The 16,455-nt window shown below is 37.8% G+C and overlaps 2 protein-coding genes across 3 annotated transcripts; both read right to left on the reverse strand.

The window, feature by feature from the left end:
• Window positions 1–260: 260 nt before the first annotated feature.
• On the reverse strand, window positions 261–2,841 carry fzd9a (frizzled class receptor 9a). Its single transcript, XM_056747198.1, has one exon. The coding sequence runs from the start codon at window positions 2,374–2,376 to the stop codon at window positions 592–594; it is 1,785 nt and encodes a 594-aa protein (XP_056603176.1). The 5' UTR covers window positions 2,377–2,841; the 3' UTR covers window positions 261–591.
• A 2,519-nt stretch (window positions 2,842–5,360) lies between these two features.
• fkbp6 (FKBP prolyl isomerase 6) lies at window positions 5,361–15,590 on the reverse strand. 2 transcript variants are annotated; one of them, XM_056746591.1, is made up of 9 exons: window positions 15,404–15,590; window positions 14,878–14,995; window positions 14,663–14,752; window positions 14,051–14,253; window positions 13,098–13,217; window positions 12,209–12,406; window positions 11,760–11,869; window positions 11,586–11,666; window positions 5,361–6,073 (listed from the first exon to the last, which is right to left on the reverse strand). In XM_056746591.1, the coding sequence occupies exons 1-8, from the start codon at window positions 15,476–15,478 to the stop codon at window positions 11,588–11,590; spliced, it is 993 nt and encodes a 330-aa protein (XP_056602569.1). In that variant the 5' UTR covers window positions 15,479–15,590; the 3' UTR covers window positions 5,361–6,073; window positions 11,586–11,587. The 2 variants fall into 2 exon arrangements, with proteins under 2 accessions (XP_056602569.1, XP_056602568.1); XM_056746590.1 differs by lacking the exon at window positions 5,361–6,073 and having other exon boundaries at window positions 11,018–11,666.
• Window positions 15,591–16,455: the final 865 nt, after the last annotated feature.

Genomic DNA, 16,455 nt, shown 5'->3' on the forward strand with positions numbered 1-16,455 from the left:
AAACTGTGATATATTTTTCTTTCACTCACTTTCTACCTGGTGCTGGTAAATGCTGATGGTGCTAATGAGAATTTTACAAATCTAATAAATCTATACTTCACATTTTGTCAATTGTAATCCTCTTTATTTTTATTTTTTGTTAGTTCAAGATGGAAAAAGACCTCACAAACCATTTCATAAGCATTTGTATGCAACCCACTCAACAAAACGAGTATCATCATTTATCACCACTTGTGTTGATAAAAATAAACAGAGAAAAGTTATTGTTATAAATGCTTTATTGCTCCTCTGAGACAAATACTGTCAAATCATTTAAAACTCTCTGGTAACACATGTCCTTATATACAGTATATCACATACAGCAATCTATACAGCCAGCTATACTTAAATACTCACAATAAATAAACCGTTCCTCTTTGCAGCCAAACACGTCAATATATATTTCATATGCTGGTTCAGCTTCCCTTAATTAACCTCTGCTGTGCATTTCCATTTTAGGGAAAGTTTTATAAATGCCACTACTGACAAGTGTTCATCCTTAAGCCCGGGCGCCTTATTATGTTATGGGACTGTGCACGGAAATGGTTAGTCTCAAACATGTGTGGGATTGACTGTGTGCACATCTGTTTTGTTCATGTGAATTGACACAGCCGGTGCTTTGTAATGGCAGTGGGAGCCACTGCAGCTGACGCTGGAGCAGGGCTTGCGGCTCGCCCGCATGGCCAACCTCCTATTACACAACCCTTGCCAAGTCTGAAGCGTCTTTGAGCTCCATACCCAAACCCCGCTGGTGATACCAACCACTAATGACATGAAAATTTTCAGCATGAACACAGCTACCGTGGGCACCGAGGTGTCCAATGAGCAGTCCTCGCTCCTGCGACCAGGAAAAGAAGAGCACTTGCTTACCAGTGTTTGAAACTTCCAATATTCCATATTCAGCCTTTCATAGAAATAACATATGATGACGATTGTGGCAGGCACTGTGTAGAGGATCGAGAAGACTCCGATCTTCACCATGAGCTTTTCTAGTTTTTCCGTGTTGGTGCCGCCAGTTTTCATGATTTTGCGTATGTGGAACAGCGCTACAAATCCGGTAAGAATGAAAGAGGTCCCAACAATGAGATAAAAAGACAGGGGGATCAGTACGAAGCCAGTGAGAGCATTGGTGTCCATGCTGCCCACGTAACACAGTCCTGTCAACTCGTCCCCAGCCACCTTCCTCATAGTGAGGATGACGATGGTCTTCACTGCAGGTACACCCCATGCGGCCATGTGAAAGTAGCTGCTGTGTGCCTCAATAGCCTCATGACCCCATTTTCTTCCTGCTGCAAGAAACCAGGTAAGCGTGAGGATGACCCACCAGATAGAGCTGGCCATGCCAAAATAATAGAGGATGAGAAAGACTATAGTGCATCCTGTGCTCTCCAAACCCTCTTGAATAATGTAAAGCTCTCCGTTTTCACGATCACAGGCGATATTCTCAGCCCCGGACACTGAGCGAATGATGAAGGCCACCGAGTAGACATTGTAACACATGGAGAGGAATATAATGGGGCGCTCTGGGTACTGAAAACGTTGAGGGTCGAGGAGGAAGGTTAAAACTGTGAAAGCAGTAGAAACAAAGCAAAGTGTCGACCACACGACCATCCAGATGAAAGCAAAGTCCTTATCCTGCCTTGACCAGTAGACATCCACCATAGGTGAACATCTGGGTGCGCAGGATTTACTTTTCTCCACATACTGGAACTTCTCCGGGTTAACACAGGACCTTGAGGTGCTTGAGGAACGTCCTGTCCCCCCTGCAGGCTGTGTGGAGCGCGGCAGCACCGGCAGCATGCCCGCACCTTTCTTAGCATGGGGCTGGGTGTCATTTTCGGGCGCTTCGATGCACAGCGCATTTGGGTCGTTGTTGGTTGGCAACTTTGAGCAATCCAACGAGTCTGGCCAGCCAAAACTGAATTGTTCCATGATAGGTGAACACCTCTGCCTTGCCTGCTCGCACATGGGGCGGCATGCCGGGATAGTGGCGGACACCTGATCGGCGCACATCGGCACATACAGAGAGCACAGGAAAAATCGAAGGTGTACGTCACATCCATATTCCACCAACGGAGCAAACTCGTTCAGATTAATACTCGCCTCCTCTTGACTTTCATATTTCAGGAAGTTGGGCATCCGTGTCATGTTGTAGCCGATTCCCTGGCACATGGGAATGGTGATGGGTTCGCATTTGCGAGGTCGGCCCCGTTCAATATCATATACTCCGATCTCCAGCGTTGATGCAGCAATTATGAGTTGGAAAAGTAAAATGACTGTCTTTTTGTGACTGGCCATTGTGACAATGTCAAGAAAAAATACTCCATCCAGTGCCATGCAGGTGTTTTTTAGGCTTCTGGTTAAGCAGAATTGAGTTGCTAGTGTTTGTCCGTCAGAGTTGTATTTACATAAAAGTAGGTAGTTATTTACGTGTACGGTTGTTTAGAACAAGAAATGTTGTTCATACAAGAAATCTTCATTTTTATGGCCTGGGAAAAATATCTCGGATTATATTAAACAAATCCATTGAGAACGTCCACAGGTTGGTTATCTGAAAGTCGATCCGCCGGAGGCAAGTCAAAACTGCATGTCAAAAGAAAAACAACCACAAGCACCGGTAATACTTTTCAAGCTTTAAAACAGTCGCGTTCAAACGATCTTCGCTCAAATATCCGTTTCCGTTCACATCCGCGAGAATAAACTTTCATTAAGCAGCAGGACGAGCTGAAATAATCCATCTCTAAAAACTTCCGATGTTGTGACGCTCATCGCATGGAAACACTCCGGTGTGTACAGTCACCCGGCTGGACAGTCAGTCACTTCTCGCTGTGTTCTTTAAAACGGGGCGTTGATCAATGACTGACAGACAGACTCCTCCTAATACTCCACCCTCCTCCACAACACTGTTCAAAAGAAGCGATCACATTCTCACAGACAGGAGCAGGACTGCTTGTAGTCGTCATATATTGACATGATGGTGAATTTGCTAGAATAAACCAGTTAACGTTGCAATAAAGTAGCCTTTGCGTTATGTTCAGCATTTTATTCAGTGTGACAAATACATTTTCATAATCACAAAAAGATGTAATATAAATAATAATAAAGTGTAATTTACTATGCATGAATAAGACAAACACTGCCAAAAGCCAATTATTATATATTATATAATTATACAATTATTATACACACAGTATTTCTAAACTCAAACTGTAAATACAGATAGAGAGTATTAAATATTTACACTCGCCATGTATACTGTAGGGCTATGCTAAAGTGGATAAGCTATTTCAGTGGAAACTATTATTTTTGAGAAACTAAATTAAAATGCTAAAGAAATGTGGCCATGTAGATAATGTTAAAACACAATTACATTTCATGTTTCTCTTAATGCATATGTTTTTTACATGGAGTAACACCAATAAAGCTGTGATCTACTACGAATATTTTATCAAAATAAAAATAATTTGAAAGATTGTTCTTTCTTCAAGCTGTAATTTAATATCTAAAAGGTTTTTAGTTTTAATTAATATTGTCATGATAGCCAAAATTGCATTTTGCAAGATTATACAGACATCTACCCCTAACATAAACATAGATAGACACATTAAAAAAATCTCTGATTTCCTGATGCCATCACAAGTCCCTGTTTTCTTTTCTTTTGTGTGTCTAGTGATGCCATTCCCAAGCAAACCCTTTTCTTTCGAATGCAGTTGAACAGTTCCACAGGTTCATCCACACCGTCTTTCTTATGTGCTGGTCTCAGGCACAAGTCAGAAAAAGCACCACCTGTGATCCATGCTCCATCTCTTTGCCATTCTAATGCTAAACAGAGCAGAGGGGGCTTCTAGAGTTTTAGCATTTATCCCTCGATTGAGCTCTCAGCTCGGCACTCAGGATAAAGTCACAGCAGACATGTTCACAGCAGAACAGAGTATCGTGTAGTTCTGACGGGTCAATTTCCTGCTCGTATAAATGAAATGGGATTCCTTTTGGCGGCGGTTTTTGTTTTGGCTGAGAGCTGTTCAAGCCCCACTTTCCACGTCTTCGACCGCGAGTACGCCATGAAAGAACCTATTCTTCGTGCTTGTTGAATGGAGCAAAAATAAAAGCGGTGCGATCACATCTACAAGGGCAATCAATCAAAGCTACAAATGTAGGCATTAAAGCTGGTGAGAGATTTTCCATGAACCGTGAACATGCTGCTTAGCTGACTTACAGGAGCATCTCTACAAGACTAATTAGAACAAATGATGCATGGATGCCACAGCAAGGGAAGGATGAAACAAATGGGCTGAATTTATAAGGATAGTTCACCCAACCTCAAACCTGTTTGACTTTGTTTCTTCTGCAGGACTTGAAAAAAGATATTTTGAAGAATGCTTTTTTGTTTGTACGATAGAAGTGAATGGGTACCGCAGTTGTTCGGTTAGCAATATTTTCATAATGTGCCTTTAATAAGTCTCCAAAAGTCAAAAGAATCACCAACTCTAGTACAGAATGCAAATCTATATGTATGGAGGGCTGTCTGTCTTTTTAATTTGACAAGGTTAACACTAAATATAGGCTACACGCTACAAAAAAATTGGACACACTGGACTAAATTTATGCTTTATGTGGTCTTCAAAGGTTTATTTAAACACACCTGTCCTGAATTAATCTGGCCGAATAATCTGCTCTGATCTCATTCGGTTTGTGTATGAGTCCAGTATGATCATGAATATTCCAAATGTAGCCATTAGCCTGAGGCAAAAAAGGCCTTGTGTCTTCACACGCCTCTTACTTAAGCACATGCAGCTTTTCTGGCACCCAGAGGCACTAAAGCCACGTCCAAGCTAAGATCACAACACACTATGCCAAAGAAAATGAATGCTTCAGGGAAAATAATGGTTGAAGTTTTCAAGTGAAATTTGTAATACTAAAGTCTCAAACAAGCACTAAAAATTATATTTACCAAAGTCAAAAAAAATGTAAACAGAACATGCACAAACACACTCAACAAAAATCTATCAAAAATGACATTTTAATTTATGCTATGGCACCCAACTTTATTCAGATGAATACAAACAAGGATTTAAAAAATACAACGGAAATATAGCAGCACTTCCCTTAAGTGATGAAGAAATAACACTACCGCCCAACAATAGAATATACGAGGTTATGAAAAACAGTCCAAGATCTCCAAGAATTTTCTATATTAATTTTGCTTTATGTCGAATGCCTTTTTCAACTTGAATATTTTAGAATAATAAGGTGTTTAGTACAAGGACATGTCAACTTCTTTACTCCACTTTCAGCCTAAACGTATTTAAAGAATTAAACAATCCATCGATGTCACCGCATTACATAACTACATCATATTATACAAAAATATAATAAATAAAGTGGCATTTATTTAAACTTTTTGGCAAACGGTTACTATTCCCAATGATGGAACACTATGGATTTCTTGTAATATTTTAAGCCAAAATACTTTTGAAACAAATCTATAAATCATAAATATTTATCATTCTTAAGTAATGGCTACTTGTATCGAAGTGTATCACACAATGTCATTTTTGTATTTTTTTTGATCATTTTGAATACAGTTCCATCTTCTTTCTTCTTCTCTTTTCTGAAAATTATTTTAGAAAGGCACATTTTTTACTACATGCTCCCCAGGTCTCACTATAATGGGAAGCCATCCATGGCAGCAGTATCTATCCAGGTTGTACGGCATCTAACAGCAGAGGCATTGACTAAATGGCAAGTATGGTTGGATTTGCAGTGGGTATCTTTTACCAGTAGATTAAAATAAATTGGACAGGCCTAACACCCCCACCTCATGCCAGCCTCCCCCGACTATGTTTCCAGCAAGTCAGGGACACCTAACAAGTCCTATTAATATGGTGTGGATGGCAACAGGAATCAGGTATCACCTCACTGGCTTAAGTTCACAGGAGCCCGGTGGGGTATTTGAAGACAGATAGTGACAAACTGCCTGATATGTGCCAGTTCTTTATGTTTACAGCTCTGGTTCGAGAATGACGGATGACATCTGCAAGGAGAAAGATATTTCATTTTTTCCATCCATGTGGAATTACTTAAAGTGAAAATTCTGTCATCATTTACTCACCCTCTTGTCATTTCAAACATGTATGACTTTCTTCCGCAGAACACATTTACATTTAGGCATTTGGCAGACACTTTTATCCGAAGTGACTTACAGTGCTTTATCCTATGCATTTTACATAGGTATTTGCAATCCCCTGGGATCGAACCCACAACCTTGCGTTGTTAACGCAATGCTCTTACCACTGAGCTACAGGTAAACTCACATAAGCAGATATTTTGTTAACTGGCCCCCATTCACGGGGGCCGGTGCTTTTCGGTTACCAACATTCTTCAAAACATCTTCTTTTGTGTTCTGCGGAAGAAAGAAAGTCATACAGGTTTAAAAAGACAAGAGGGTGAATAAATGATGACAGAATATTCTTTTTTGGGTGAACTATAACTTATTAACCTTTTTTTTATTAAGATGTTATAGAAGTCTGAACATCTGTGATATTCTAAACATAAATCACTTGGCTCATGGACACCTATAAAAAAGGGAATATAACATCATTTTCATTACCCCTTGTATTATTTCAAAACCACAAAGAGTAGTAAATCCAGTGGTACCAAAAAAAGACCAACTTCATGTCCAGTTATGAGCTTTTCTATAATAGCAAATTATATATTCTTCAAATTAAACACTCAAGTTATTTGCTTTTAGAATGTTAGCAGTTTTACATTCAATTCTATAACTGCCTGCTTGAAACTTTATGATAACTTCCCCTAAAGACACCTGGTTTTCTCCGTACAGTATCAAAACATGTTCACAGGGGTTCAGCTAACAAAAATGTCTGGATTAACTAAACTGAATGACAAGCCAAACACAGTGAGCACACTTGTATTTCTCTGCCTTGCATCCCCCCTATGTTATTATACATATACGGTGAGATGCCGTTTCCCACCTGCAAGGGCGGCAATCAGAAAGGTCTTTTTCCAGACCTAGGCACTGTTCCCACATCTCTGAATGTTGTGCTTGGATCTCAAGGAAGGCATCCCACTCCAAGTTCTTAATCACCTGCCACTCCAACACATTCTTCATTTCATTCTCCTGCTTTCCTCCCATTCCATCAGTACGGCACAAGGTTTTCTTCATCTCACCTCCCCTCTCAAGCTCACTAAACTCCTCTCTCATCTGCTAATGCTCTGTTCCAGTTACAGTGAAGCTTACATAAACACGAGGCTCGCATTCACATAGAGCTGATTCTTCTCCGGCGTGCAGGGGAGTGAAAAAAAGAATAACATATATGGTATTTTTGGCAAAGGCCGGCAGAACTACACAATATCAAGCCTTGTTCCTCAAACCTGCACTGTAGCTTTATAAAGAATTAAGATGTTAAATGAAACGCACTGAGCAGCTTGCGTTCCACTGCTTAGATTCGAAATGACACAGAAATTATTGAGACCTGTAAAGGAATTTAAATTAACAAGGCAAAAAAAGTGTTGCACTGCTAAAATGTTGTGAAAATCCTAAAATGGCTGCCAGGGCAAATCTGTGCCATTGTTTTACTATATGCGTAAATAAAGAGGATGAGATGTAAATTAAGAGGGCAATATTAAACAGAGTATTATCTTTGTGTCTTTTATTAGGTATGACGTGAAAACGTTACAGGGGGGGGGGCAATTTCTTAAAGACCAAAATCCCAAGACTGTGTTTCCTGCCTGAACAAGCCTGAGATGGCAGCGATATCTCTCCACTATCTGAAAACAGCATCATGCACATGAAGTCTCCACTGTGTCACGATATAGTTCCTCACAATGTATTTACCTCACTTCTGAGGTAAATAGGAAGACACTACAAAGATACCAGTGTCGCTCAAACTCTTTACATTCATACAGCCACGAAAAAACTGAAAAGAAAAACTCAGCATTTCTGCATGTATTGTGGCGATTCCAGTCCAGTGCTTTTGCTTATTTTATTATTAAAGCTGTGAAAAAAATCTGCCATATATTCATTTTTTTAACTGATCATAAAATACATGTTGTTTTTGTGTTGGTTTTGTCGAAACATAATTATAAACTTCACAGAATTCATTTTTGTTTTGTAATTTTGAAACAGCTTGTCCTGTTTGAATTTTCTGCAATTAAACGCGATTTAGAAAACAGTATTTTCATTTGGATTTTGGGAGAAATGTCACTAGTTCAAAGAATAAAACAAAAATTATTATTTTACTTAAACCTACCTATAAATAGTAAATTAAGAAAATCTTAAAGAAATTTTGGAATGACCTTAATTTTTATCAGGGGCTGTATGATAATTTAATAGATGACAGCTGAAACATCAAAATGCTGATTTGAAAACCTATAACAAAGAATCAAGTTAACTTGTATCTTTGTAGAAATATCTTTGTAGAAGTGTCTTGCATCTTATGGACAATAATTAAGAAGAACACTAAAGAAATCTGTAAAAATAGGGCACAATAAACTGTATTAATAAGAAGGAATTTTTCAATTGTTTTACCTGATTTTAACATTTTGCAGTGCATTAAATTACATTTTAGCATTAAAGGAAATGTCCATAAAATAAAGGAAAATGAACTGATCATTTTCAACCACCTACATTATTTAATTCATAATTTTGCATAGCTTCCAGGTAATACACAGGGCTTTACACAGAGGCAAATATTCATTAGAAGCCTGCTGCATGTGAAAGTCATGTTGTCTACAACAGCATCTAAACAAAGCCAAAAGCCATATTTAACCATGATTGTCGTGAACATTAAGGACCAATAATAGCGTCAACGCAGAACAGAAAATACAAAATGAAGGGAATATTCCTGAGGCATAGCCTCATTGTGTGCAGGTTTGAGTAAACCAGTGTGTTTCCAGTACAATAGTCCACTTAGAGGCAACAGATAATGGTCTCCATTGGCCTGTAAAATCTATGCAGGATGGATGCAGTTTCTTTGCCAGAAAAGTTTTTCTGCCCAAGTCTAATTTGATACAAGGTCTATTCTAGAAAATTACAGAAAGAAAAAAAGAAAATAATCGCTTGGATATGAGCATTTTTTGTTATTTTTCTGTACATCTCTCGGAGACTGATGAATCTTTATGAAGTTTTCTTAAAATCCAGTAGAAGTCAAATTTGTTGGTTATGGATTTAATTCAATTAAAACTAAATAACTATAGTCTCTCTTTGCTTTGACCATTCATACCTGTCGCAAAAAAAAAACCCCAGGCCTTTCATCCACTATATCCATGGGCGCCAACATGTCTGTAGCAACAGTTGAGCATCGCACCACATCCTCAACCCTGAGCCAGGAGAAACAGTGCCCAAGCACTCCTTCAGTACAGTTTAATACTAAACAAAGGTAATGTGACCAACATCAGCAGATAGCCCAAAACATTTCTGCCTCACCAAAAAACAACAAACAGCTGGCTGAGGTATGTACAAAAAGAAAGCTTTTACTTCACAAGATTAAGAAAAACAACACTGTTTGTATATATTCAATGCTTTGGCAGTTTCATATCAAAAGAGAAGTGAGAAGACCGATTCCCACTAACACAAACAGCAACACTCTATTAGTTAAGACAAGGGGTAAAATAAAGTATTTTATTTATTAAATTAAAAAAAACTTGTGATGTTGGATCCACACTTGCTAGCATGAAACATGGGCTATGGTTTGGAAAGCTAAAATTCTCAAAACAATATGAATCATCCTAGTAATTGCATTCAAAATTTCTGTAATGCATAACAACCATTTGATCTACAGTATACTTGTCAGAATATACTTGTAAGTGCTTTTCAATGTCAATGTCTTTTTTGTTAATGCAAGAACAGTCTACTTTCTTGTTTACTTTAAGCATATTATTCTTGCACTTTTAGTATATTTCTAGAATACAAATTTTCATAAAACAATAAGTACACATTTAGGCCAAATAGAGTCAAATATAATCATAATTACATAAAAAGTAGACTGGAAGTATGCTGTCTTGTTTTTAATTTAGTTAGTTTAATTTAGTTTAATTTTTAATTTTATACAGTGCCAACTCGAAAACTACTGGATGAATGTGTTGGTTCATTCTTATATTTCAATCATAAACCCGCCTAGAAAAGGCATCCATGAAGTCAATGGAATCCTAACTGTGATATCATCTTATCACAGAAGCTACACCATTCACCTTCTTGTATGAACATATCTGTACATACAATCATACATAAAGTCTTTCCAGATCTAAAACATGCATGGGCAGGGACAGACAACTGGGGTCTTTGTGTCTACAGCTATCATCTCATTCTGGAGATCTGCATCTGTTGTGAGCTTGCACGCATAAGTCTGTTCCCAAACCATTTGATGTCTCTGCATAATATATATGGGTGACCATTATTTTGTCAAGTAGGACATGTTCTGTTTCCTGTCAAACAAACATACCCTTATCCCCCCCATCCCAACCCATTCCGTATCTAAATATGTTGGAAATTGTAGATCTACGCAAATGTTTTTCAAGCCTCTAACCCCAGATCTAACCTGTACCCTTAAACCCTAGTGATTTATAGTAATGTTGTTTCAGGCCTAACAAGTATTTTGATCCAAACACACATCCTTCTTGGCAAAATCACAGTAACCATCCGTCTATAACACGCATTCTCTCCCACACAATCTTGATATCACACTCTCAACATCTGATACTAAATATTATGTTCTTGTTAGCGAAGCATAATTCTCCAGGCTTTTTTCTATTTTAAGTAATCAAACTTTAAAACATCTTGCATCTACCCTTTACAAAGTTTTTTTATCTTTGCAATCCTTACCCAATTAAGACTGGACATTCACAGGATGGTAAGCAACTTCAAAATCTAAAGGGCAAATTTAAGATATTTCAAAAGGAATCACCTACATCACCCATTTTTACTTACGTAACAAAAAACAAAAGAACATTTATGTATGTTTTCAATCTTATGCAGCGGTGTTTATTTCTGTACAAATCTATGGACAATTCCAAACTCTGGGTCAGGAGAACACCTTGTTTACACGATTCCTGTACTTAACTCTTTTACTTCAACATAAAAAAATGACTGGTCAATGCTGACACAGAGTCATTAGTGATAACTTTTAACAATAAGGACAGCACACGTACTGCACAAAATATGAAATATTAACAAAACATTCTTAGGAAATACTTAAAATATTCAACATTTGGTATGGCTTTCCACATATATATCATATCAGGTATACCTGAACATGATGATCAAAGGAGAGCACTGAACAACTGAATAAGTATGTTCCAAATAAAATATTATTCATAAAAAATCTGATTCATATATAATTTGATATATTAAACAAGGTAACATGCAGAACAATTTTGTGTACTGAGAGCTGATACAGTACCTTAAGACAAAACAAACTAAAGAATAACATATTTTGCAAAACTATATTGGCCCTTTAAGTCAAAATTACTATCTTATACTGCCCTCTTGTGGTCAATCTGAAAAACTACATTGGAAGAGTTGCACACACCTTCACTTTTCTTTTGGCTTAAAACCTGAGAACATCTTGGAGCACATCTCTCTCTCTCCATCCAAATAGTCCTTGTAACAGCTGCAAAGTATCAGTATATTTGTTTGGTTTACTTCTGTTGAACATTCACATTTGAAAGCGATTCAGCTAAACATTTAGGCATGGCAAACTTACAGTCCCAGTTTCTTCAGCAAGGTGTTGATGTCAGGGTCAAATGGCTTTTTTGATTGTGCAAGTATGAGGTAATCTTGAGCCTTTTCATAGTCCTTCATCTCAAAACAGGCCTGGTAAACAAAAGAAAGTTAAAATTGATGACTCTTTTAATTAGAAGATTTAAGACGGACTAGTCTTCATAGAGTGACACATTTTACTCAAGGAATATGTGCTGATATTTAAAGCAATAGTTCCCCCAAAAATGAAAATGATGTCATCATTTATTCACCCCTTCAACTCATAAATTTCTTTATTCTACTGTCAGTACCCAAACAGATCTCAACACCCATTTACTGTAATAGTATATATATACTATAGTAAATACTATGGGAGTCAGGGGGAGATGAGATCTGAGAACAGAATTTCCATTTTGGGGTGAACTATCTCTTAAAAATGGCAAGAGGTTTCACCTGGCCACAGCGGAACAGTGCTTTGGTGTTCTGGGGGTTTATAGCCAGGGCTTTCTGTCCAAAACAAAGTCCTTTATGGGGCTTCTCCAGTTTGAGGTACGTGAGTGAGAGGTTGAGTAGGAAAGGTAACTTGACTTCCTCAAGATGCTTTTTTTCTTCATCGTTTAGTGGTTCACGGTTCTGCAAAACTGTCACAGCCTGTTCCATGGACCAACAGAATGTTACTAGAAAAACATCTTCGATCAGTTACATTTATACATTTGGTATATTCAAGGTATAAAAAATTCAGAATGTCCCTGTTTTATTGCTCCGTTTAAAATGAATCTATCATATCTTTCTATTATGTTTACACGTTCAGTATACCAGCCTTTAAGTCCACATGAACCGGTAGTTTCATCTGCAACGTTCGTTGCATTGGGACATATTTCTGATTTAATATCGAATGAGAAAAAAGAGTGTGCCACTGCAAACAGTACAAATGAAACTCGCTACGGTCTGAGGGGATGGGTCAGTGGAGTTTATGCCAAAAGCGTCAAACAAACAAAAAAGAATTGCCAAAAGCAGTCTATATTTGCATCTTTCAATTAAATATTGCAAAGACAAAAAAAAATCCTTTTCAAATTCATGATGAATTAAAGGGTAAATTTGAACATCAAATACAATTTTCTGTAAATTATACTCGCCTACATGTCAATCTTTTTGTCTTCCATTCAGTGCAAAAGAAAACCATTTACAAGCTATTCTTTTTAATAAAAGGTTTGTTGAATGACATGAGGGACAAAGTTATGACAGAATTAAAATTGTTGTGTGTTATCAACTATTGATATGTTTGATCTTAAAATTGGTCAAATAAAAAAATAAAACAGTTAAAGATGAGAGAAAACAAAACCTGCTGGTATCTCTCTTTTGCATCTTCATAGCGCTTTTTATTGAAGCAGAGGTTGCCAAAGTTACGCTGGGTGTCCACCACAGACAGCAGTTTTGCCAGCTGGACATCATTCTGTTCCTCCTGAGGAACGATTAATTACAACACAATCAAACTTAAAACACATTCAGACATAAACCTTAAATGTCTTGAGATAATCCTCATAAATGTGTGCCAACTGTTCTATAAATGACTCTGGAATTTGGGATTCTTTAAAGTTAATCCAATGTCCCAAGATTAAAGGGGTCAAATGACATGGCTAAAACAAATATTATCATTTGTTTTAGATGTAACACAATTTTTTTAAATGATTTAAGGTTCAATAACGCTGTATTTTCCACATACCATTCCACATACCATTTCCCCCACCTCTCTGAAACACGCAGATTTTTTACAAAGCTCATCACTCTGAAAACCAGGGGTGCTCCGATTGGCCAGTTAACCAGTGCGTGGTGATTGGTCGAATTCTGCATGTGTGTGACGGAAATGTAACACCTTTTACCATATTTGGAACATCAGGTACGGCCAGGTACGGCCACCTTGCTTGCTTATGCATTATGCCGGTCTTAGTCAAATCATACCACGAACTGATCTAGATTTGTGGGGGTTTGGTTACACAAAGCGTTTCAGGCAGATCTTGTTGAGCAGTTGCTTTTAGAACGAATCTTTTGTTCTGATATTTCATTATTGAAATTGTACGCGTATAATGAATGCATGGGCAACTTATAACACACCAAAGACACCGAAAAACACGCATTCGCACCATATGACCCCTTTAATGACTCTGATGGTCCAGGGATCTAAGAAAATTTGCACATTTTACATACATTCTGTTACAGAGACTATATCAATTGATATCAGTAAAACTAATTTAAAGCGTTTGACAAAATAAAGAAGCTAAATTATTTGCATCTTACCACGGACAGATCCATAAATTCATCTACTTGTGCTGAGTCTAAGAAGTCGAGCACTTGCACCTCATACAGGACTGTGGCTAAGGGAGGTATATGCGGGGGGCAGCCAAGGTCACCATAGGCATATTTGGGCATAAAGAGAAAACGGGAGAACTCGCCTTTCTTCATGGTAAGAAGGCCAAGCTCTAGTCCATACAAAGTAACATCTGAGGAAAGAGTACATTTGAGTAAATTTAAAGCAACACTTTGTAGTTTTTTTTTTATCTTCTTAAAACAATGTCTCCACATTATTTCAGTGGTGGAACAACTCTTAACCGGACTAATTCTACTCCCGCTGCTACCTGAGCAGCCTCAGAGCGGCTACATTCACACTCTGTAAGTTCTGTGTTCGGGTCAGTACACACAGCCCCGCCCATGTCCTGCCTACAGAAGAGTTTACAAACGATGTTTCTGCATTCGTTCCATCGTTTCTGTTCCATCAGCTACGTCAACAAATTCACGTGTATTCCGCTGTCCACGGAGAAGCAACACTAGCAAAAGACAATTGCGCTCATCAACCACATGGGGGAACCCGTGAGCGAATGTTCCATAGTGTTGCTTTAATTTCCACTTTACCTCTACCAAGCTTCATCATTCGAGGATATTTATGATTGAGGGTTGTCTCAAATGGCATGTCGGAGTACTCAAGGAAACCAGAAAAGTGAACTGTGGATAAAACACAATATAAATTTGACATAGCAAAAAAGAACCATTTAAACTTGACTACATGACTATCCTAGGCAGAAAGCTGCTCCATTAAAAAAAAATGTTTCATTAAACTGGTAATTTACTTGATACTGAAGCATGAGAAGGTATGGGTCGGCCTTCTCCTGGATGAATCACCTCTTTGAGAATTCCTCTATCTCCTAATATGTCTTGCATTTGCAAAGCAAGACGCTGGTAAGGAGTCTAAAACGACACATTGGGAAAATACAATCTATAAACTCTTTCTTAACAAAGTCTTCACATTGCTGATCATTTATGCTCACTTAATTTAATTCTAAATGATGGTTTAGTTGTAATGCTACATAATATAATGGTATATAATTGTACCAAGCTAATCCGCTATTGCATCCATACTGTATATAGGTATTGTAAATATAGTCTACTTTGTCATTTCTGGAGGACAATAACGTGACATCATTGCAGAGGTTAAAACTTCTTTAATTTACATTTTCTGAAGTTCAGTCTCCGCAGCTTAAGAGCAGTTGTGTTGTAGAAAACTAAGGTTTAAGCACGTGTAAAAAGTAGTAACGTTAGTTTGCTAGCGCTGGTTGTTGTCAGGTGATGTTTGTATTTTCTGCTGTGTACATTTACCTCAATTCCAAACTGAAGGCGTTCCTCTGGGGCCATAAACTGTGTTATTCTCGCAGTATTACCGTTTGTTGACATTGTACGTGTATTTTAGGAGATCAGAAACCCTATAAATGATAAAAGTGCAGCGCTTTCAGACGCCAAAGATTTGACACCGCCAGCCAAGGTGCGCGCGAAGCGTTCGCCAACTAGCGGCCGTAATTGGAAATGTAAAAATTAAGACTTGTTAGGACGAAGTGGTGGGTCAGATATATCACTAAATATAAACATTTATTTAATATCAGATTTTATTGTTAAATATAAAGGGAAATTATTTTAAAATAAAAGTATGGTTAGAACGTTCATTGGATCAAGTTTTGAAGGTTCTGTCCCAGATACTGTAACAAAGATATTTGATTTAATGTTGTGTCGAGAATAACCAAATGTGGTTGACGCTCATTGGAGAATATGCATTTAAAGTCCCAGTGAAATAAACAATGTGACAATGCCTATTTTTTCATGAAATTTTGCAGCGTTTATTGTACGTTTATCAATATGGGTCATTCTCTTAAAAATCGTGTGCCCTCATATTTTTTGGTTAAAATCTGAATAGTCTTCCTGCAAAGACTATCCAAGACACGCCCCCTTGAGTGGTAAAACACGCAGCAAAATGGCTTAGGAGAATAGTAGAAACAAAGAAACAGGCACTAAAACACTCGACGGCGATCATTACGGCTTCCATACGACTTGCAAAGGATTCAGGTATTCATGGACACTGAAATGTTGCGCGGAATTGCATTTCCTGATATTGGAAGCAGTCATTTTGATGAGTGTTTTGCCACCCAGGAGGGCACGCTCCGGCTTGCTCAGGTGGTGTTCACGCAGTAAAGTAACGTCTATGCATACCCTCTATAGGGGCTTACGAGTCCTTTCTGGAACATTCAAGCCTGCTAATTACATAGGCCTACTGAAAAATACAAAGACAGTTCACAAATACCACCATAACGTATTATGTACTATTTTGTTTTAATATAACAATATTTTCCATTGCATTTACACCTTTGGCCAGCAGATGT

The sequence above is a fragment of the Triplophysa dalaica genome, chromosome 4 (genome assembly GCF_015846415.1).
Source record: "Triplophysa dalaica isolate WHDGS20190420 chromosome 4, ASM1584641v1, whole genome shotgun sequence".
In the NCBI taxonomy this organism is placed as follows: domain Eukaryota; kingdom Metazoa; phylum Chordata; class Actinopteri; order Cypriniformes; family Nemacheilidae; genus Triplophysa; species Triplophysa dalaica.

Excerpts from the sequence above, each read along its gene's own strand:
- fzd9a (XM_056747198.1), bottom strand. The coding sequence starts at position 2,376 with ATGGCACTGGATGGAGTATTTTTTCTTGACATTGTCACAATGGCCAGT.
- fkbp6 (XM_056746591.1), bottom strand. The coding sequence starts at position 15,478 with ATGTCAACAAACGGTAATACTGCGAGAATAACACAGTTTATGGCCCCA. Across the intron at positions 13,218-14,050 it reads AATTTATGGATCTGTCCGTG|GAGGAACAGAATGATGTCCA; the intron begins GTAAGATGCAAA and ends ATCGTTCCTCAG. Across the intron at positions 11,870-12,208 it reads CACTGTTCCGCTGTGGCCAG|GCCTGTTTTGAGATGAAGGA; the intron begins GTGAAACCTCTT and ends TTTGTTTACCAG.